This window comes from Chrysemys picta, chromosome 2, assembly GCF_011386835.1.
Source record: "Chrysemys picta bellii isolate R12L10 chromosome 2, ASM1138683v2, whole genome shotgun sequence".
Lineage (NCBI taxonomy): Eukaryota > Metazoa > Chordata > Testudines > Emydidae > Chrysemys > Chrysemys picta.
Window position 1 is genome coordinate 105,819,041 of NC_088792.1, and position 24,273 is coordinate 105,843,313.

Below are 24,273 nucleotides of genomic sequence, written 5' to 3' on the forward strand. Positions count from 1 at the left end.
GATGGTATTTTTTTTAAAAAGTGCTAAGAAATGAAAGGTTACTGCTGTGCTGAATTCCTTTCCCCTGGCTGGTGGGAGACATTCAAGACATATTTCTATAATAAAAATCAATCTTCATTTTACAGTAGCTTTGCACTTGGTATTTAATTCAAAATATATCTTCATTTCTTTCTGTGATGGCTATCACTGGTATGTTTTATGCAGGTCTGATATTTATTGACTCTCTATCGCAGTCCTTTAAACCAGTCAATACTGCGTGGTATCAAATTGCCCTTATTAAGTGTCATATTTTTTCTTCTTTAAAGAATGTAATTTCTGGATTTCTGTAGGAGTATCACAGAATGTAGCTGTAATCCTCTTCTCTTCTGATCTAACTGCTGAACTCAGTGAGAATCTTTTCAATGACTTCAGTGGGATTTGGATAGGGCCCCTATTGAACAGAGTTCACTTTGCTTCTCTCTGCTCCGTGACAGCCTGCATCTAGTCGTATATTGCCAAGACAATTCATGATACATCTCATTTTAAATTATAAAATGTATTTTCTCTGCAGATGATACTGAAGCATCTCTTTGTTCTGGACAAAAGCTAAATCTGAAGGCCATCATTGATAGTTATATAGCCTTTCTGCAAAACTTAACAAATTCCCCATTCATTTCATGGTCCAGGTAAGTTAAACTAATTCAATTTCAATGCTTCCCTCAACTGTTTTCCAGAACAGCATGTTGGGTTTTTCCCCCCTGTATTTTAGATATTTTGTAATGTTAAATTAGATTATTTTTCTCATCTTAAGGAGATGGTTAGCATTTCTACATGTTACCAGTAAGAAATACTATCCTATGTAGGATCACAGAAGGTTATATATTTGTGGCCCTTATTCAAAAGCTTTAATAGAACAGCTCTCTGCAGCCTGCGTATTACCAAAGGTAACCAGTGTAATAGGCTCTTGGAAGACTGTAATGTACTATTATATTGGAGTCTCTCTCTCCCCCGCCCCCCCTCGCCCTCCACTAAGTTGCTTGCATTATTGTCAGGGCTATAATGTCTACTTGAACAATACAGTAGAATCCATTTAATCAACACTGTTACATAACATTTCCATCAGGGAGCTGATTCAGGGCAGCTAGTGCATTTCTGTGATTCTAAATACATTAATGGCACACTTAATTGTGAAAAATACATTTTAAATGACCTGCCTGGTGGTGTCTGTAAACCTAGTCATAGTAATTAAGGGGCATAGATAAGCATTAGCTAAATTATGTTCCACAGTCTGTGAACCTAGTTTCACATTATGCAGTTTTCTTGCTCTGTATGGCTGCTAAATGTTGACTTGTTTCTTAACCCGTGGAATAGAAAGAATTAGCATAAGTGCAAAAGAGGATGAGCACTCAGTAGTATGTAAATTCTAGAATTTAAGGCTGCTTCCACGACTGAACCACATTGCTCATCCCATGGCCTGTGTTGTACCCTTGGTGGTTAAGGAGGACTCCCTAATGATTTGAATGAGGAGTTTGCTTAAAAGTGATGATACATGGTCTGTTTTGTTAGATGCATAGCAATAGGACTGAATTCTGCTCCCATTGAAGACAATGAGAGAGTTTTGCCATAGAATTTATTGGGAGCATGATCAGGTCACATAATCAGCCCCACTGGAACAAATGCACTTGTCCAGCTGTATAAAAATGTCAGTAAAGCAAGGTGAGAAATGGGGATTGTGGCAGTAAGACAGTACCTATAAACTGGTGCCTGGTGTGGAAACCATATAATCTCTATTGGCTCTGTTCACGGAATTTATAAGTTTCCTGAGTTGGAGCTCCATGTCTTGAGACCCTCTGATCCCAACATTCCTTGATTGTTGAGTCCAAACCTTAGCTCTTTTAAACCAACCTTGTAAGGAGAACTGGTTTTATTTATATATATATATATATATAAATACGTTTTGACTATATAAATACGTTTTGACTATATATATATATATATAAAATGTCAAAACGTATTTTCATTGAAAAATGGCTTTGACAAAATGGATGTTTTCCCAGATTTTGTTGAAAAACCTAAAATCAAACATTTATTGGCTTTCAGTTGTTGGGTGGGGTAGGGCAGAGGAGGGAGAAGATTTTTGGCTTTATGGTTTTTGGCAAAAACCTTGAAAACTTTCACTTTCTTCAAAAAGTGTGGAAAATAAAACACATTTTTCTACCTTTTGTACTTGTAAGGTCCTTGATATCAAGCTAATCAGTCTGTAGAGCTTCAAGGCTTTGCTGGCTTCATCAGCAGAATATACAAATTCCTTGAACTGCAGATGTTTGATTCTGCCAACTTTGCCAGTAGAAGTAGGTGCTCTTAACACAGCCACCTAGCCTCAACTGTATTTAGAGGACTTATGTGTCGTGACTTTCTAATCACTGTTTTTTTCATGCTTTTTAAAATAGCATGTGATTGTCCGTTAGTGTATTGCAATTATGGTCTTTTTAATTGTTTCACTATTGCGCAAAATGTGCTTTGTCTATATGAAATACACTCTACAAACACAATTTTAAGATGTAAATATAGCTATGTTCTAGTAAATGTATGATCAACCATTACATAAAACTGATTTGCGATGTAACTTTCCAATAGATGACTAATTTGAAAAAAATCTCCATTAATGTTACAGGATCTTGACATCTGTCAAAGAGCTTTTGAAGAGGGAAAAGAACATACAGGTTCTTGAGGAGGAGGAGTCGGTCTTCATTCTACAACTTGCAGAATTCATACAAGAAATGTTGATGCCTGGTTCTTCAGCCTCTTCAAGCCTCCAAGACTTACAGTCCCTAACCGAAATAGCCTTGAATAATGCAATTATGTGGCTTAACACTTCTGCCAATATGAAGGCAGATGCTACAGATGTTCATATATTTTCTGAACTCAATAATGAACTACTAGAGAATTATCAACTTCTTGCAAGGCTCTGGCAGAGTGAGCAGCTGGAAGTATTTTGGCAAGTAGTAAAAAAGGTCTTGGATCAACGTGATCATAGAAGTCCAGTGGAAGCAATAGAGATGCTGCAGATGTTCTTATCTAAAATTATAATATCTTCTCTTCAGGAAAATCAAAAAGTCCTTAATAAAAGTTTGCAATTCTTCCAGAAAATTCTTACAGAATGGCCTGAATTGAGTTTTCTTGACATAGATTATGTAAACAACTTCAGTGAAAAATTCATAAGGAATCTCTATGAGGTTGGAGTGTTGACTCAAGAACATTTCTCTACCGCTCTCAGCACCATTCATGCTATGAGAAATGTCTCTTCTGTTCTAGTCTCAAATACAACTTCTGTGTCCAAAGTACAAGATGTAGGGAAAATTGTGTCTGATTTCTACCAAAGTGTCCCAGAGGTAGGGGACAGTAATGCAGCCTCTCTTATTCAAATGCTTTTCTTTGTCTACCAAAACATTGATCAGTTAAGTATCCAGAGTAATAATTCTGTGTTAACATTCTTCCAGAAGATCTCAGAAGACATTTCATCTACTCCAATTCAGCATGATTTCCAAAACATGAGTGAGGTTTTTCACTTTCTGTCTGAAGCTATACATCTCCTCCAGGGTCTCACCCAGAAACCTCTCTGTGAAAAGTTAGCAACAGTTTACAACTACGTAACGCTCCAGGCCCAGTCCCTAGCACAGAAAGGGAAACAAGAGATAGAAGTGGTATACAGTACTCTGGGGAGCCTTAAAACTATATTTTCAGACACAGAGCTTCAGACAACTGCCTTTCAGTATTTGAAACAACTTTTTGACGTCTCTGCAGAAAGCTTGTTAAATAATGAATGTGCTGATTGGTATACGCCTAGCATTCCTTCTGTGAGGCAAACCGGAGATGTTCATAACTCACTTGTACTCCCATTGATCAGAGTTCTGTCAAATACATCAAACTTCAAAAGTGAGGTAAATGTGTCTTTTGCCATGCATTGCACTGTTACCTGGCTTCAGATGTGGACAGAGATTTTGGAAGAAATGTCTGAAATACTAAGGTTGGATTTAAATTTTTTCAGTTATCTTCGGATTGGCCTGAACCACCTTTCTGAAGGCCTCGAAAATTTAACCCATGCTGAACTGTGCAATGCAACATTTACAATCAATCCTGAAACTACATCAGCAATACATCTACTGAAAATAATAACAGAAGCTTATAACTTAAATGAATGGAAAGACTTTGAGACTCTAAGTGGTCTCATAAGTAAACTTAACAATGTAATTGATGCACTCAGCTCAATTAAAAGAGAGAGTTTAGAGGAAGCTTTTCAAACAATGGAAAATGTGACTGTCAAATTGCAGAAATCTCTATTGAAGGTTAACGTTAGCAGGGAGTTTTTGGATTCTTGGTTTGATGTTTTCCTTCCATTGAGTTCTAAAGTGGAATATAGAGATACACATGTAGATTTCATTGGGCATTCACTTTCAGATATTCTAACACTTTCTACAGAAGAATTTGGAACTGTTCTCACTGACCTAAGAGAGACAGCTGGATTCCTTAAAAATATATCCCGAGATCAAGATCTATTGTCTTGTGTGATGATTTTCCAGAATGTTACCAAGTTAGTTTTGGAAGATATTTTGAAGGAGAAAAATGTTTCACAGATAAGTGTTCTGTCTCATCTTAATCCTCTTCTAACCTCGGATAATATAGTGAATATATTAGAGGGTTGTAATAGATGGATGTATATTATCAGTAACCTCAGTGAGAAATACATCACTTATTCCCACCTTGAGAATGCAAAACGTGTTTTATTTTTGTTGACATCTCTGGGAAGCATTAATGAGACTGATACTAGCTTAAAGAATACCCTGGATATTGTTAACATGACTTTTAACCTCAAAGAACCTCCATGCTTACTAAATGGTTCTGATGCACATTGTGCAGATGTTTATTTCAGCATTCTAGCAAAAATTTTAAAAGTTCTTCCTACGTTTTCTGAAAAAGATGATGAACAGACTCGTGACTTTATTTTTACTCTATTGAATGCGTCAAGGGGCCAAATTCAGTCAATTGTCAAAGACTTAATGAGATTCTCACCATATACATCTGACTCAGAACAGATGTATTTCATTAAATTAATCACTGGAGCCATCAAGAATTCAAGTGAAGTCCCTAATTTGCCTCAGAGTCTCCAGCCTCCTTCAGTAGCACTTTTGAGAGGAATTCAAATTTTTCTGAAGAATATAACTTCTGAAACCCTACAAAACAGCTCATCTCTTCTGGACACTGTAAATCTCCTAAATGCATTTGAAGCTCTTCCACAAGACAAAATTATGAGCTTCCTAAAGAAGTCCTTTCAACATCTGATTAGCTACTTTATGTCAAACTTGCCTCATAATACGCAAAGTTTGCAAAACATAACTCTGCATACGTGGATGAAAGCAGCAGACCTCAATGTGGAACTAGTAAGGAAGGCACTAAACATCTTAAAGTCTCATAACCTTACCAATTTTCTGATACGATCAGATGATAAAGGATTTCCAAAGCATATGGCAACTTTGGTGAAAAACATTGAGAATGCAGATCTAGAATTCTTAATAGATCAACTCAAACAAGTCAGGAAAAGCCTGCATCATTTCTTTAAAAATATCAAAACTGTGTACATTGAGAATTCTGTTCTAGACAAGTTGACAGGCTGGGTAGATTCCTTTGAGAACAATTCATATTCTTGGAACTTGACCAACTTATGGCAAATCACTCAATTATTTAAAGAGACTGAGCTTGATGATATATTACAGGTGCTTTACATTCTTCCTGATGGTGTTAGTCTTATACAGCGATTGGCTCACAAAAACATCACTGATGCCCTAATTGAAGTGTACACTTTCACATCAACTCAGGAAGCAAACATGTCAATAAGTACCAAGGAAGATTTATCCAATAAAGTAGATAGCCTTTTAGAGTTACTGGAAGTAGTAACTGATATGCCTGAGGAATCTGCAAGGACTTTGGGTTGTCTGACTGCAGTTATCTGCTGGAACCTCACAACAGCAACACCTCAGAATGACCCAGCTTTAAGGACTTGTAACTTAAATGCACACACCAATTTTTCATCTATTTACAACACGATTGCTGACGTACTTGAGCAGTTCAAGCTGACAACTCCAGGGGGACATGACCTATGTTCTAATGAAGATTATCTGAGGGAGATCACTTACAAAGTGACTTGCTTCTTTCATCAGTTCAAAGAGTGGAACTCCATTCTTCTGAAGCTTTCTGAAATCCACAACATAAATAGTTTGGCTCTGAAACAGCTTCTGGGGTTTTGGAATAAGCTATCAGTATATGTTATGGCTTTTGGAAATAGTAGTACCATCTCAGTCTATTGCTCTTCCACACCGAAGAGACAAGCTGCTTTACAGCTCATAGAAACACTAAACAACATGACATCAACAGAGATGGCAATGGCCAAAGCTATTTTTGAACAGTTAGCAGATCTGTATCATGCCCTAAAATTGGATAGAAGCACAGGAATGTCTGTTCCAAAGACTCTTCTTACTCATTTAAAAAGTATGGCCAATGAAATTTCCGGAGTGCTGGATAATGAAGATGTCTTGTCTTTTCTTTCTGCAGTCCAGCCTTTGCTGACACTGTCTCCTGTTGGAAACCAAACTTACATGGTGCTTATGGCATTATCAGCTTTGAGTAGAAACAGTAGTTTGATTGGTAACTTTGAGGCCCTTTGGCTTGATACAGAGAGAGGCATACAAGATTTATTAGTCAATTTTAGTGTTCCAAACTTACTTTCTGTGATAGACAAAGAAGTTCAATTACTAAGTGCAGCAGCCAGAAAAAATTCTTCATTGGCACTTGCTAGTTTATTAAAGCAGTTTAATTCTTCATCTCTAGAAACTCTACTAAGAAGCTTTGAGGACTTTCAAGAAGTTGCAAGAGACTGGCTACACGAGTACACTAATAAAAATGTCTCTAGAATAATAAATGCACTAGTTGTCCTTATGGCCAATGAAAAGTCGTCTGATGACATAATACTGATTATCAAAGGTATCATTGAATTTTTGGAGCTCTTCACAAATGGCTCTAAAGAAGATCACATTGATATATCATTTGTTGCTGATCTTCTTAGTGGGGAAAAGCTGAATAATGTTCATGTTGCTCACGTGATTTTACAGAACAGTCTGCTTAACATGCTCTCTGACCTCACTACTAAAGAAGAGGTACTGGACTTAAATGATACAGACCTTCAGCTAATGGACTTCATTGATTTGTTTTTTGATGATGCACAATATGAAAATTATGGAAAAGAGATTTCCTCATTCCAAAGCAGGACAATGGAGATGATAAAAGAGTTTTTACAGATAATCTTTTCATCTTCTGAAGGACATTATAGCAACAAAATGTTTGTCTTATTAAAAAACTTACATAAGGATATAATTGCAGAAATGAGGTGAGTGTGTGTATGTCTATTAACCTTGTGTCCAAATACATTAGAGACAGGGCTACTGTATATTAGTAACAATTTGGTTATACATTTTATTGTAATTCTACTTTAGAACTGAACCTGCGAATAAACCAGCATCTGGAAGCAAAACTATATTTAATGGATCAGGGCTATTTTATTTATCTAAATTTCTGCAACAGTTTTGGATTTTAGGATACACAGTTTGGAAAGAATGATAGTGCAAAACATTTCAAGGCACTGTTTTGTATCTTGTAAAAATGGTATTGCTCTGAAAAAAGGGACTGATTTTTAAATGGTATGGGGTTGCTGCGCCAAATATGGAAATACTTGAAACTAAACTCCATTGCCTTCGCGGTGCCCAAACATAGAACATGCCTCCTAAATTCTCTACTTGAAATGGTTTCAGTTTAAAATTCAAATTGAGTATAAAAGTAACTGTTCCTATACCCATGCCAGGAGTCTTGAGTTGCGAACTTTCATGGAATTTTGTGCAAAATAATTGAATCACTGAAGTTTTGAGGAATTATTTTTGTACAGACTAACTTAATCCTGAAGCTGCTATCAGTGCACTATTAAAACTGGAAAATCGAGCACACAGGTAATAAAAGTAGAGGCAACACTTAAATCCATTTCACATCCTCTGTATTTCATTATGTACACTGTAACATCTAAAACTGAGTAATATAGTAAAGCATGAATTTACCAAAACATAAAAAGGCACAGAAAATTCCATGTGTTCAATATAGCCAAATTAATGTACAAAAGTTAAACTTTGAATTTCTTGTGTTTGATTTTTCAACCAAACAACTAAAAAATACAACCTGCTTTTGGATTTTTTCCAACTTTAAATGTTTGTATCTTAAAAGTTATTGCACCACTTTTTCCTCAAGTTTGAATTGCTTTTTTCTTCAGTGAATAATCATCCAAATTTATAGTTTCTGGCATCAATAGTTCAAGTTGTGATTAAAAATGTAATTTGAAAATGTGGAAAGTGTTTCTTCTCCCCCCCTCCCTTGCATAACACAGAATGTTAAATGGATTCTGCTCTAACATCATAATAGAAGTAAAATACAATGGCCTAAATAACAACTCTCCAGTTTTATGCTGATGTAACTCTGTTGACTTCAGTTTGTCGGGGTAATCTGGCTGTTGACTGAAATGAAGTTACACTAGTGTCAAGCTGGAATAAATCAGTTATGAATGAGGTCTACAATATCTAATCAATATCACAAAGTGGCTAGACAATTTTGGGTAATACTTTATTAATAGTACTTCACCAATTTCTTTCCCCAACCCCTAGCCTCCATGTTCTTCTCCTTATTATCCCAACAGCCTCTACATTTCCTATGCTAATTTATTACATACTGGGCGTAGGTTTTTCCATTGATGAGATGCCTGTTATGGCATCATCTAAAAGGCCTGATTGGCCAACCAGAATGTCCCTTTGGATGACCAGAGTCCACAGCCAGACATTAATCATATTATAGCTTACTGGTAATCTCTCTATTTTGTGGTAATACCCATATTTTGCTACATTTTCCTAACATAGTCTTACAGTAACAATAATTTGCATCATCATAATCAACAATATTTCTGTTGCAGAATATTCACCAAAGATGATATTGGAACTTTACTAAACTTGGATCAGTCTGTTAATCTAAAGGAAGAAGTTGATGGGTTGAAAGAAAATATGTATGACTTAATTAAGGATGCAGCCATATCCGAAAATGGGACACTTCATTTTGACAATGCAAAAAGACTGAAGTTTATGAGGGATTTGTTTAATGTCCTGTTTAAAGATTTTTCTGTAAAAAATGGCAGCAGAAGTAACTATGAACTGTTTACTTTTGTGAATCATGTGTTATTTAATACAAGTAATTCTGGGGACCTTGCCCAGCTGATTAGAAATCTTTCTAGAACTCTTCAATTTATGAGGCAAACTTCTGCAGAAATGGGAAACCTCATGAATTTTTTTAACAACCATTTCAAGGATTTCCTAGTTAGCTATCCTACTTTTCGAGAAATGGTACTTGCTAATTTAACAGAACTGTTGGCCTCTGTGGATAAGGTGTTTCCTTTGAAAAATAGGCAGATAATAGAAACTACAGAGACATTACTTGATCTCCTCTTGTGGAGCAGTGGAGCTAACAATACTCACAGCCCCTTTCCAGAGCTTGCTGTTGATTTGTGCTCATTGTTGTGGGAAAGCAATGAATTTGTAAAGCTAGCAAAAATAGTAGAAGCCATTGTTAAGTTTTTGACATTGTCCAAGAAAGCTTCAGAAAAGGTAGCTAACATTTTGGAACCATCTATCAACTCAAATGCTACGGAAAACGTAGACTACATTGAGATGGTCTATTCAGACCTCCAAAGAGCTGTTCATGATGCAATAGAAGAGTTAACTGAAAATGAGACTGCAGAGGTTCTGCGTTCAAACCACCATCAAGTGGCAGATTTGGGAAAAGCATTTCTTGATTTGACTTACTTGTCTATTCGAGGTAAGCTTTCAAGATCATGTGGCTCTGGAACTGCAAACATATCAACCACACTGCTCACAAATCTGAGCAAACTCAGTGATTTAAATGATATTGCAGGTGAAATCGCTAAGTTTTTAACAAATGTGCAGAATTATTCTGCGGAATTGGAAAGACTTACTGCAATTGTTACCAGTGCAAGCATAAACTCATCTGATGATACTGCCAGTCTAGTAGAAGATCTTCTTGATTTTTTTGTACCCATTAATGATATTATTAGCAAAATACATTTAACTTCTAGACTAAATTTTACTCATGCCCCAATAAATGAAGAAAAATGGGAGGGAATTCAGGAAATGATTATTTATTTGTGGAAAGGAAACATTACAGGAATAAAAGCTTCTATCAGAGCTGTAGCTGATCTCTTTCTGGGAGCTTTCTGGAAAAATGACTTAAATCTGCTGCTGACTTATGCAGACAACCAAGATGACTTTCTTAAAGTTTTAGAAGTCACTATGGAATCATTCAAGTTAATGAAGAATGTTTCTGGAGGAAGCTTCAACCTGTGGTCACTTTTTGCCAGCCTTATCAATCAAAATATAACCTACGAGCAGAAGGAACAGTCCATCTGGGAAACAATTATTGAGGACTCATTAAATAGAACTAATCCTTGGATAGAGGTGCTGCATTTAAGTGCTGATCAGCAAGTGAATTCTACAAGAGACTTACTCCAAACAGTTATGGGGTTCTTTGCTAATGGAACTTCTGGTACAGCTGACATGGCCCAATTGGAAAACAGCATACTACGGATCATGCATGACTTTGACTTGATATTCAAACCTTTATCATCATATGAAAAGTATGCCAGACGGTTGGTTAACTTGGCTGAGTATTGGCGACAAGGCCCACTAAAAGAACAAAGGTAAATATTGGAAGGGTGGCTTATTTTTAAAATCATTGTCCAGGTCTGATTTTTGTTCAGAGGTGCTGAACACTGCTGGCAGTCAAGTCAAAGGGAGGTGCTCGGCATCTCTGAAAATCAGACCAATTTTTATTGAGATTGAATTGTTTTAGAAATGAAAAGAAGGAAAGGGGGCAAGGGGAAACAATCTATAGCAAACACAAGAAAAGTAGTTAGCATTTAAAGACTTAACATTCCTATTAGCATCTGAAGATAAAGTGCCACCACCTGTTGGCCTGATTCTTATCTAGTTCACTTTGTTGTAAATCAGGAGTGAATCCACTGAAATCATTCTGGTTAGTGTTGTGTAACTGCAATGAGAATCAGGCTCGCTGATGTTTGTAATAGCATGTGCAGTCCTTATTGAAGTCATTCTCTGATTCTGTCATCCTAAAAGTGATGGTATCCTATTATTTTTCCTTAGATTCTCTGAGATGTGCCAGGGTTTCCAGAAGCAGTTAAGTGCTGCTAATGCCAGACTGCTACAGAAGGTGCAGATTATGGCTTTGAGTGTATTTACAATCCTTTCAGGTTGGTTGCTGTAATAACAACTATTAGCAAGATGGGTTCATTATTCATGTTATTGCTGTGTTGCTAAGACTGTGCTCAGGGCATTCATGTGTAATAGCGATAGGTTCACTTGGATTGTCTCAAGCCTCAGAGTGAAGTTGAGTCACCTGAAAACAATTTGACTCAGAAGGCCTAGTATAACCAAATGCCACACAAATGGATGCCTTAAGTTAGGTTCATAAATCCATATTTAGGCTCCCTGGATTGGGGTAAGGGTGGATTTTTCAGAAGTGGTCAGAGTTGGCCTAACTCTGCTCCAGCCACCTAATGGAGTAAAACTCTCAGTAATTACAATGAGATCAGAGTTAAGCCAACATTGAGTGGTTTTGGTTTTCAGATGTACTGAGAACCCAGAAGAGCCCACTGTCCTTTGAAAATCAGGTAACTTATTTAGGGCTTACATGGGGGTTTAGGAGTCTAACATTTAGACACCTGTTTGTGTGTCCTGATCTTTGTAGTATTTGGTTACATTAAGTCTTCTGAGTCAACTGAAACCACACAGATGACTCAGAAGACTTAATGTAAGTCTTCTGAACTCTATGTAAGACACACAAAAGGTAATCAAACATGCTCATTTTCTGCAGAGTTGCCTAGCTCAAATAGTCATCTAAATTTGCCCTGCTGGATTTGAATGAATCTGAATTTAAAACAACTGCTCTGAAAACAGACTGGATAGAATTCATCCCCCATTTGTCTCCTATGTGTATTCAGCGTAAGCTCTGCTGATTTAATGACAGGAATGGATTTTTATTAGTCTTTCTATTTTCCTGTTAATTGGTGGGCCAATCCAGCTCTCTGAGGCAGCTGAATTTTGTTCTGTTAACCATAGTGCAGTTGTAGGGCCAAATTCTCTCCTCATTGTCACATGTACAAACCTACCAAAGGCAATGAAATGGAGCTGTTTGCTCTGGATATGATGGCTGACCATTTGCATAAAGATTGTCCCTCCAGAGATCGGGTAGGGAATGATGGGAGACCTCTTTCATGATTGATCCCTAGGATTATCTCTCTGCTGTAAATCATCCAACATACTGGCCCTTCTCTCCACTTGCAGCTGTGTTGTGGTGGTGGTGGTGGGGGGGGTTACTGCTGCCCTGGGGATACAGTAGATACAGTATCCTTAAGGTCTCACCATAGGGAAACAGGGTGATGGGGGTCCCAGAGAGCTGCTCAGTTAAAAATATCATTACTTATTTGTATTATCATGACATCCAGGAGCCCCAATCCTGGATCAGTACCCCACTGTGCTAGGTGCTGTACAAACAGAGAACAAAAAGATGGTCTTTGCATCAAAGAACTTATAGTTTAAATGTGCGATAAGAGACACCAGGTGGATACAGACAGATGGGGGGAGTACAAGTAAACAGTGAGACAGTATTGTTCAGCATGATGGCAGTGGTCTCACCACACCAGCGGTCTAACCTTTGTCAAGTTTTTTGTAAGCATCTCAGCAAAGGAGAGTTTTGAGGAGGGATTTGAAGGAGGATAATAAGGTAGCTCTTCACAGATATTTACAGGGAGTTTCTCCCAAGCACGAGGGCAGCATGGGAGGAAGCACAAAGATTCTTTCTTGAAAATAATATAACTGGGCAGTGGAGGTTGGCATAATAGACGATAATCAGAGGCAAAAGTTGAGAGCTTGATGGCAAAATAGAGATTATAGGGTGGAGATAGACTATGAGTGGCCTTGAAAAATGAAGACAAACATCTTATGTTAGATGTGACAGAGATGGAGGAATCACTGGAGGGCTTAAGTCCACTTAAAACTCCTGACAGGCTCTGCATCTTGCTCTCATGAAACCATCACTAAGTCCTCCTGCTCTGGTTCTGCATCAGGCCTGATCATCCTCGGGTATTGCTCGGGGTGGTGTAGGACCACCATACAGTCAGTGTAAGGGTAACATGCCCTTTTCTCCCATGTAACCTTTGTGCTATGACTTTAATAAGAAATAATACTTAGCAGTTGTGCACCGCACAAGATTTTCCTGCCCTTACTTTTAAAACTTCTTTCCTCACTCCTCACCCTTCTCAATGCCATCGGCATTTCTGATAGGGAATCATGTTTAGGGTGATATTTTTCACTGATTCAGCCTGTGTGTTTTCTCTTACAGACAACCCTACTGTCATCAGCAACCTTCTCTGTGCTTTTACGAGCTGTAAGGATGGCCTAACAAGGCATTTCTTCCTTTCTGCCATTGAAGGAATCAATTTGGTTCATGAGCAGTATCAGGTTTGATGGATTTCTAATCCTGCCAACATCCTTTTGTCACGCTTTAAATGTCACACTGGAAAATTACTCCATAAGTATTTTCCTTCTTTTTTTTTTCTACTGCCTGAAAAATCAATCACTATGCTTGTGTATAATCAGGGTTTTTAAGGGATGTTTTTCTGCCACACTTGATAGTGATACCCAGAGGGAATCACATAATATATGCTGACAAGTGTTGAAAGCCATAAACAGAATAACTAGATTGCCATTGGGTACCAAAGAGCAATTGGTATTTTTCTTGCTTTATATTCCAGTATTGCAGGTGCTTTCATAGCACTAAAAATTTACAAGGACAAGGGTAAAATCCAAACAAAATACTAATCAATCCCCCAACCAGAAGCATCTGGGCTAAAATAATACCCAGAGTACATATTAACTGTACTCGCCAAGAGGGATTGATCTGTGTATCTACAACAGTTCTGAAGTTTGGCAAGAGTCGTAATCAGAAGACCAACAATGTAGCATTTCGAGCCCCATTCAGTGTTCTGTCTTGCTCCACTGAAGTCAATCAGAGTTTTGCCATTGACTTCAGTCAGAGAAGAACCAAATCATCAGAGACCACCAAAATATTAAATTTACCTTTTTACTAGAAAGTTCTCCTTTCTTCACTTTTGGCTCTCTGCTCTGATATTTTGCACTTGGTCTACTCAGAGCTCTTGTAGATGTAAGTGGGAGTTCTGAGTAAGTAAGGAGAACAGACAGCATTGGGAGCCATCTAGCAAATCTGAGCCCTGGTCTACACTCGTCGGGTGGGTCGGGGGGGGCGGGGAATTGATCTAAGTTACGCAACTTCAGCTACGTGAATAACATAGCTGAAGTCGACGTACTTAGATCAACTTAACGTGGTGTCTTCACCATGGTGAGTGGACTGCTGCCGCTCCCCCATCGACTCCGCCGCACCTCTCGCGGCGGTGGAGTACAGGAGTCGATGGGAGAGGGCTTTGGGGTCAATTTATCACGTCTAGACTAGATGCGATAAATCGACCCCCACTGGATCAAGTGCTGCCCGCCGATCTGGCGAGTAGTGTATACCAGTGGTTCTCAAAGCCAGTCTGCCGCTTGTTCAGGGAAAGCCCCTGGCGGCTCAGGTCAGTTTGTTTACTTGCCGGGTCCACAGGTTCGGCCAATCGCGGATCCCACTGGCCACGGTTTGCCTCTCCAGGCCAATGGGGGCTGCGGGAAGCAGCATGGGCCGAGGAATGTGCTGGCCGCCCTTCCTGCAGCCCCCATTGGCCTGGAGCGTCGAACAGCGGCCAGTAGGAGCCGCGATTGGCCGAACCTGTGGATGCGACAGGTAAACAAACTGGCCTGGCCCACCAGGGGCTTTCCCTGAACAAGCGGCGGACCGGCTTTGAGAACCACTGGTGTAGACATACTCTGAGAGTAGAATTTTGCTCAGAGACCATGTATCTCTTGATTTTTCTCTCTCTCTCCATCTCTATAACACCATGCACCCACCAACACAAAGCGCACGTACAAAAGGCCAAAAAGAAATGTCCTGTCTTGATGGAGAATAGTTCGATAAAAGGATAAATGGAGAGAACAGTACAAACGTCATGATGCAAGGCGGGGGGGCACATGTCTGCCGGTGTTTAATAAATCATTGTTATCTATCCACATTTTGATTTGTGTTTATTTTTAAACAAAGTTAATCAGAAACTACACAACATTTAGCAGTTTAGGCCTGTTCTTTCAAGCAAATAAATACACAGCATGTAAATTTAACTATGGTTGCCATCTTTTGCAGGATATTGAAACAATGTGGTCAGCTTCCAATGAAGGGGACTGTGGGAACCTTTTATATGTAAACAGGAAGCTGTCCAGTACCTTGGAGAGCTTCCAGAGAGCATTAGAAAATATCACCTACAGCAGCTGTGAATGTCAAATCACCTTAGAGAACATCCAGAAACACATGCAAATGTAAAGCCTTTACTTTTCACTGCCATGTTGTTCTGCTATGCATTATTTTTGTTAGTCATAATGATATAGTTTCATACATATTCATAAAAAGTTTGCACAATTACAGTATAACCTCTGCTCACCTAATGTTTGGTTAACAATCTAAGGTCCTGGTTAATTGGAGATTGGTCAGATATCCCAACAGCAATATGTACCACTGATCCATGATGATCAAAATCCCTGTTTATCAAAACACGCTGGAAGTTTTCAAACAAAAAAAAAAGTTATTGTGTAGTCATTAGTGGTACCAACAAAACTGCAACAATAGTTACTGACTTGACTCCTAACTTTCTTTTCTTTTACCTCTACCCCAGACAGTTCAAATAAGCATCCACATTTTTGGGTTCTTCGCTAACCCCAGTTTTCCAAGGCCTGATTGTATGATGTGCTGAGCATCTTTTGCAATGTGCTAAATATTCAGGTCAATTCAAGTTGAGAGTGCACAAAATCTGACAGGCATGCTTGGCACCTCACAGTATTGAGCACTAAGTTGTCTTAGATTTTTTCTGTCCCTTATATAGTACTGCTACGCAGCCACCTGAGAGAGTAGCAAATACTGTTGTTAACTAAGGGTAAATGAAGCTTTACTGGAAACCTTGGAGATTCTTTAAAACAGTTGCCTATAGAAGGGTAACACTTATTATGTACTTTGCTGTACTATCAGTTTCCATCCAATAGACCACGTTTTCAAAATGTACCTGAAAGACATAAGTCCATTAGTGCCATTAAGAGGAGTCTGTGGCCATAAGCTGCTGTCCCTCTGGACCATTGACTCATGCTGCCTATTTTTTTAGTACATTTACTGAAAGTCATGGAGGTGAGAAACTGCTAGACCAGTGCTTTTTCATCTGGTTTAGTTTCAGACAACTTAATAATGAAGAATCTCATGAATCATTTCCTCTCAGAACTCACCTATGGGAAAGGAGTGTGATTATCGCTGCCCAGGCAGTGTGTGTGCGTAGTAGGAAGGCTCGTTGACCCCCTCTCCATCTTTAACAGCTCACATGGACAAGCACCAGGACTGATCTGGCCATTAGAATTTACCTTTTGCTTAATTAATGTTACTTCATTATTCCATGATAAGCCCTATACTTAATAAGCTTAACATATGGTAAAGCAAACTACTTGGAAATGGCTGCTTGTAAAACTAGTGTTGTCGTTTCAGGATGTCTGGAAACCTAGAGGCACCTTCGTCAGAAAATCTAGTGATAGCTTTTGTCAGTAACTTCAGTCTGCCAAATGGTGAGTACATGGTTTCTTTACAGGAGCTAACATAAACTACAGCGCTGTTTTGGAGATCACTGTGGTACATTTGTTCACAAGACAAGAGAGAAAACATACCAAAGTAAAAAGAATGCTGCTTCGGGAAAGTACCAAGGTGACATTGTATTGGCGTCTTATGAATAATTTGGGGTCTGTTCCTCCTCACTATCACCCTGACCCACCTGTTGCCACTGGCCCCAGGTCAGTATAGTTTCTATGGAAAGTAGGCTGCTAAGGGCTGCCCCAGTCACATGCTCTTGGAAAGGGGAGATCCAAACTGCAGAGCGAGAAGCCGGATTAAGTGATTGAAAACTGCCTTTGGTAATTTAAGGTGCCTTCTTCCCAAACCAGTTTTGGGGAATGGCTTATGCTCCAATGGAGTAAACCTCCTGCCCCTTTCTCCCTTAGGATTGGTAGGAAAGAGAATAGCATGCCTTGGAAACAGCACTCTGCCCTTTCATGCCCCCTCAGCATAGGTCTGTGAGGAAATGGAGGGCTGCCTGGTGACCCCTAATTAAAGCAGTGTGGTGGGAAATCGATGATCCATGTTTTCCTGCATTGCAGATGTGAAAATCAAAGACTGCATGCAGAATGTTCCTGAGCTGGCACGGGAACTTCGTTCTTTAGTCAACATTTCTGAAGATACTATCGACACACTCCTGGAAGCTAATTTCTCACAGTCCAAGGTACGAGGCGAGAAATGGGATGCTGAATTAACATGTTGACCTATAAAAATGCTTTCCAGCCTCTCTTAGCTGGTGTAGAAATGAACAAGACTTGTTAGGAATGTGGGCCTCCTATGTTTTCATTTGCCATTTTTTTTTATATGGAAGATCGTTTTTGTTTGGGAAATTCAAAATAAAGCATTAAGAGCCCAATGAGAAAACCCTGTGATACTAGCAGCCAAACCCCTGAGGCATTGCAAAGTCTTCTGGAAACTTCAAGGTTTCACCTTCTTGGATAGTTAAATTCCTATTCTCTCCTATAATGGGCAAAAAGTTACAACTTTTAGTTGGTGGGATAGGGGCAGGACAGGGACAAATTCTCTGTAAATAGGCACAGCTCCATTGGGGTAAGTGGAGTTTCATCCATTTTTATCTACAAAAAAGTTGTCCTTTTACCACCAGGAAATTCTGGAGAGCCATAAACTCCATGGGGAAATTGTACTCACCCCCCCATAGCTCTCAGGTTTGTAGTGAGGAGAGTAGATCACTCTTTTGTGCTCCCTGGATGTGCTACTCTCCCCAAGTGCTCCCTTGATGTGTTATTCCCCCAAGAGCCTTGATGTCATTGTCTCTGTTTCCCATGACTGTGACAGATTCCCTCTCTGAAGCTTGGAGTGTAGCATTAACTCTCCTTTGTCCAGTATGAATCATAAAGCTAACTAAAGGTGCTCTTTCCTTTCTGTGTGTGTGTGTGTGTGTGTGTGTGTGTGTGTGTGTGTGTGTGTGTGTGTGTGTGTGTGTGTGTGTGTGTGCTGGAAATGAATTGGTATTTTGATACTTGACTGAAACTGATCAGATCAATCAAAGAGCCACTGGATGTCACTGATGCTCCACAGTCAGAGGAAGCTGCAGGTTTTGTCCATAGAAAGCTTGACTACTAGAATGGCAGTTCTCCGTTTGAATTCTTTCACACAACAAGCTTAACTTCAATTATAGGTGGCTTCTGTTCTTCTGTTTCTTTGTCAATGTTACTAATTGCCATTATTGCTATTTCATTACTTTGTTAGCAGTAAATGTAGACAAGATACCTGGAAGTGAGTAAGTAAACGAGGAATTTGACAGTAAAGTTTTATATCCCTATTCTCTTGAAATAATAATGCTATGGAGCTGAATTTTCAAACGTGGTGTCTTATATCTACAAAAATTATGGGCACACCCTGATATGCAAGCAAATGTCACATTTGCATGTCCATACAAACATTTGCTTGTTTTTTTAAAAAAGTACCCAATCCATATGGGACATAATACATTTTTACTTTTGCACAGGATGCAAATATATATTTCAGATGCAATGTATACATCTCCTATTATGAAAATGATATGTTGTGGACAAAGCTATGAAAACATTTTTTTTTTCATTTGAAGTTGGGGGAGGAGTTTGACCAAGTTTTATGAATGCTGACCTTGCTACACTTATCCATGCCTTTGTGTCACCTCAAGACTAGACTACAGTGATGTACTTTGTGGTACTTTATTTTAAAAGGCCATTCAGAAACGGAACCTAACCTAGACTGACTGCTCACTTAATGAGTGGCCTATTATGTGAACAGTGCATAAAACTATTGCCCAGAAAACTGCACTACTTTTGAATTTCCAGAAAGAGTTCAAAGGGTAGGTTTTAACCTGTTGGATAAGCCATCAGTGGCTTGAGATAGAGCTGGTTAGGAATCAGAATTTCTGTTCCCTGGAATATTTAGGGGGAAAAAAATCCTGTGAAACAAAAATTCCTAAGAAGTTGGATTTGGAACAATTAAATTGGTTTTTTTTAATAGTGTAGAAACATTTATTTTACATATATAGTACATTAAAATAGTATGTATATATAGTAATATATAATAATTATAGATATATATTCAATAGTAAAATATCTTTAACACTAACATTTTAATATAATATAAACTAAATTGAAAAGAACAGTCAAAATGATTTTGACTTTTTCCTGTTGAAACTTTTGCTGAAATGACGCATTTCCCACAATATATTATAATTCCAACGAAACAGCATTTTTCAGCAATGATTTTTCAACCAGCTATACTTTGGGATCTGAATACTGAGGGACCACCTCCCTCCAAGTGTCCCTCTATGACACTACCATTGATACAATCAACAGAGATGATCCAGGGACAATTCCCTCCTCATGAACAAGGAGTTTCAAGCTCTGTGTTCCACAAAGGCCTCTTGACCCTGGAACTCCTGGTCCTTCTCGGTCTCTCACATCCCTGGATTTGTTGTTAGCTCTTGTAGCAAGTTCAGAGTATCTTTTCTCCTTTGTAGTAGAGGAGGTGGGTGTCTGAGAGGTTTGGAGATGTATCTGGGCTGGCAGGATTTGTCGTTGATCTTTTATATTTGTGGAGGGATGAGTCATCTTCTGTACTACTGGATGGTACTATTCACTACTAAATTAAAGAAATACATTTGTTTTTATTGTTTTCTTGTTCTATCCTCATGTTGCTGTATTTGTCTTTTCATATGATTTGTATTTTCTAAATATTTGTGTAAGCTCTCTCGGTCTTTAGGTGTACCTACACTGCATCCGTAAACCCAGGTCTGTGGGTCCTGGGCTTGTGCACTTGTTGTTTCGAAGCCCAAGCTTGAGTGTCCACACTGCATTGTAAACCTGGGTTTACAGTTGCTGGATCTTGGTCTCAGCCATCCTAACGCATCCTTACTGCATTATGCAGACCGTATGACTCAGGTCTGCTGCTTGAGCTGCAGCTGCACTGCAAAACAGGGCGACCCAGAGGATTCAGGGGACCTGCGGTCTTCGGTGCCGGAATCTGCCACCGGGACCCCCCGCCATGGGTCTTCAGGGCACTTCGGCGGCGGGTCCTGGAGCGGAAGGACCCCCCGCCGCCGAATTGCCGCCAAAGGCCTGGAGCGGAAGAAGCTCCGGGGGCCCAGGCCCCACGAGAGTTTTCCAGGGCCCCCAGAGCGAGTGAAGGACCCCGCTCCAGGGGCCCCGAAAACCTCTCGTGGGGGCCCCTGCGGGACCCGGGGCAAATTACCCCACTTCCCCCCCCCCTCTGGGCGGCCCTGCTGCAAAATGACAGGGCTTGGACCCAAGTTGCAGAGGCATTTGGACTCTGAATCCCCTGTCCAAAACAGGATCCTAGGACCTGAGTCCTAAGTGCTTGCTGACTTGAGTTGGACAGATTTGTGTGTGAGTGGAAGGAGGACTTGGGCTCAAGGCTGAGTCAAAACGCAGGCTTAGTGTGCTGTGTAGACATGCATTACATAAACATAATGGTCAGACCAATGGCCCATCTAGTCCAGTATCCTGTCTTCCAACAGTGGCCAGTGCCATATGCTTCAGAGAGAGTGAACAGAACAAAGCAGTTATGGAGTGGTCCAGTTCCAGCTTCTTGCAGTTGGAGGGTTTGGGATGTGCGGAGTATGGGGTTGCGTCCCTGACCATCTTGGCCAATAGCCATTGATGGATCAATCATGAACTTATCCAATTCTCTTTCGAATCCAGCCTTCACAACATCCCATTGCAACAAGTTCCACCAGTTGACTGTGCCCTTAGTGAAGAAGCACTTCCTTATCTTTGTTTTAAACTTGTTGCCTATTAATTTCATCAGGTGACCCCTAGTTCTTGGAATATCTGACGGGGTAAATAACACTTCCCTATTCACTTTTTCAATACCATTCATGATTTTATAGAACTCTATCATTTCCCCTCTTAGTCATCTCTTTTCTAAGTTGAACAGTCCTAATCTTTCTTCATATGGAAGCCGTTCCATACCCCCTCACTATTTTCATTGTCTTTCTCCACACCTTTTTGAATTCTAATACATTTTTTTTTTTTTTTTGCAATGGGACAACTAGAACTGTATGCAGTATTCGAGGTGTGGGTGAACCATGGATTTATATAGTAGCAGTTTGGTATTTTCTGTTTTTTTATCTATCCCTTTCCTAATGATTCCTAAGATTCTGTTAGCTTTCTTGATGGCCAGGACACATTGAGTGGATGTTTTCAGAGAACTCACCAAAATAACTCCAAGATCTTTCATGTGTGGTACCAGCTAATTTAGACCCCATCATTTTGCATGTAGAGTTGGGATTATTTTTTCAAATGTGCATTATTTTGCACTTCTCAACGTTGAATTTTATCTACAATTTTTGTCTCCCAGTCACCCAGGTTAGTAAGATCCTTTCATAACTCTTCATAGTCAGTGTTGGACTTAACGATCCTGAGTAATTTTGTGTTGATACATCAATTCCTGTTGTGGTTTTAAGGTGCTTCCACAAAAAAAGTATATATTTATGAATTTTCAGTGTTGTAAGTGCGCCTGCCCAGATCAAGGAATGGTGCCTATTAACTGAATGATGTACATCTTTATAAATGAAAATAAATAGTATTGAGAAATGTATTTAAATGCCCATATAGTATAAAGTGCAAGCATGTCATCTTAACAAATAAGTAACTGTCTTCCAGTTCTATTGGTAGCTATTATAAGTAGAGTTATTTGTGTTATGAGACACATATTTATAGTGTATTCTTATGAAAAATTTTTTGATACATTTCAGGCAGGATAAATTTTAATCCATGTACTTTACAACAGTTTCTCTATAGTGCCCTTACAGTAGCTTTAGCTGGAAGATGTGACAAGGAAGTGCTTAGTCTCTTGCTGACACTTCCTGAAAATGGCAAAACTTCTCTGGCAGTGAAGGAACTTTGTTCTCTCCCAGCGCTGGACTTGTATACCATGATTGTACGGATTACCCAGAACTTGAACTTGCGTAATATCATTTACAAGGTAAGAGGAGCAAGTACTTACTTCCGGAACTTTTTGGAGCTAGATGGATAAGTAACCCAATTACTGATCATAGTTCTGCCCCATATATTTTGTTGTCCTAGATGTTTATCCCAGTAGAAACCAAACACTGTCCTTCATGAAGTTCCTGCACCCTCACTTAGCATTGTGGAACCAGTAGATCTGCAGCAGGATGTACTCCTATATGTTGAGGGCCTGCTCCAGATTTCACTGAAGTCAATGGGAGTTCAGTCAGACCCTGGGGATGGATCCTGCCCTGCTGTTTGTGGGGGTGGGGAAGGAAGGAAGGAAGATTTAGGGAGCTCCCTATGGTTTTTTCCTTCATTTCCCACACCAATGCAACAGAGGGTGCAGGACTGAGGTTTCAGGCTGGGTTTTCTCCCTAGTTTCATAGGCAACTCTGCTTCTGTGTCTCCTTATGAAGGGTATGATTTTAAGCACAGAAATGGAAATCAGGGAACTCCAAATTCTAATCCTGGCCATGATGCATACCAGTTTAAGAATGGGGGTAAAGAACAGCTTGTTCTATTGATACTACGGAATTAGTGTAGGTATGCAAGTTGACCTGCTTGGAGGTTAGCCAAGATACCAGATCAAACACCCCCAACTATTGCAAAAAGTTGCATGGAACTGTTAGATATCCCAGGGATCCAGAACTTGGTCTTGTATCTCACCCAAAAGACAGCTCTATAATTGGCACTGCACCATCTAGCAAAGTGTTCGGGCAACAGATTGGAGCTGATTTGTGGCTCAGGCTTGCTTGTTTAGCACTAACAAATAGAAGTTCCCAAACTGTGTTCTGATGGTTCTTGGAGAGCTGTCAGGTCATACTGTTCTAATTCCTGTTGGTAACTGGATGAAGCTAAGAATGTCTAAATCTTTTGCTAGTATTAGTCTTCCATGTGAGCAATTGCTGTAGTTGCCACAGGAGTGTTATTTGATTATGTTCTGTCTCCTGAATCGCCAATAAAATTGTCAGCTAAATGCTAATAACAGAAACTTTGGAGATCCTTTAGGAGGCCATAAAAACACAGCTCAGTTTTCAGATCTTTGGCTGAGTCTGTCGTGCTGGAAGTTAGAATGAGTCATCTTTTGACTTGTAAATTGAGCAAATCTCATGTGGCATCATTTGAGAGAGAATAAATATGTAATCCCCGATACTACTTTTACCAAGTCACTTATCTAAGACCAGAGTGCACATGTAAGTATTTTATTTGGCTTTACTAGGCTTTGGAGCTTTATATTTTCCAATGCCTCTGTGTTAGAAGTAAAAATGTTCACTATGTTATGGAAGTTGTAACAGTAACTATGTGCATGGGCTAAATATCATCATTCTGGGGTGGGTTACACAAATACAGAGTCACCACCTTCAATGCATAACAGCACTGGGACAACTTTTTGTGCTGTACAAATACTGTGACTAAAAAGATAAGTGAACAGATCAAAATTCTTTTTCGCACCAAACTCTGTGATGGAGGACAATAGGACCCAGAATCATCTGGGAGCACTAAGATTGTACCATGGTCCAAATTTTCAAAAGCATCTAAGTCACTTAAGAGTCTAAGTTTTATGGGAACATAGGCTGCAAAGTTCCAATGGGACTTAGACTCCTAAGGGTATGTCTCACAGTGAGCATGTGAGCTCGGGTTGACAAGACTCAGTCTTGCGAGACTCATGCTAGTGCACCAAAAATAGTTGAGTAGACATGGCTCAGGCTAGAACTTGGGGTCTGAAGTCAAGGGAAGGTGGTGGGCTTCAGGATCTGAGCTGGAACTTGCTATTTTTAGCAAGCTGCACAACTATTTTTAGCACAGCAGCGTGAGCCTGAGTCTGTTGACCCGA

General features: G+C 39.4%; 1 protein-coding gene across 1 annotated transcript in view; it reads left to right on the plus strand.

Moving 5' to 3' along the window:
- ABCA13 (ATP binding cassette subfamily A member 13) overlaps nucleotides 1-24,273 on the plus strand; it is a 268,723-nt gene that overhangs the window by 39,240 nt on the left and 205,210 nt on the right. Inside the window, exons 13-21 of the mRNA XM_065583912.1 lie at nucleotides 551-665; nucleotides 2,654-7,417; nucleotides 9,035-10,828; nucleotides 11,292-11,398; nucleotides 13,549-13,667; nucleotides 15,454-15,626; nucleotides 16,831-16,907; nucleotides 17,493-17,614; nucleotides 22,219-22,413. Of these exons, the coding sequence (XP_065439984.1) occupies nucleotides 551-665; nucleotides 2,654-7,417; nucleotides 9,035-10,828; nucleotides 11,292-11,398; nucleotides 13,549-13,667; nucleotides 15,454-15,626; nucleotides 16,831-16,907; nucleotides 17,493-17,614; nucleotides 22,219-22,413 (7,466 nt within the window). The remainder of the gene's footprint in view (nucleotides 1-550; nucleotides 666-2,653; nucleotides 7,418-9,034; nucleotides 10,829-11,291; nucleotides 11,399-13,548; nucleotides 13,668-15,453; nucleotides 15,627-16,830; nucleotides 16,908-17,492; nucleotides 17,615-22,218; nucleotides 22,414-24,273) is intronic.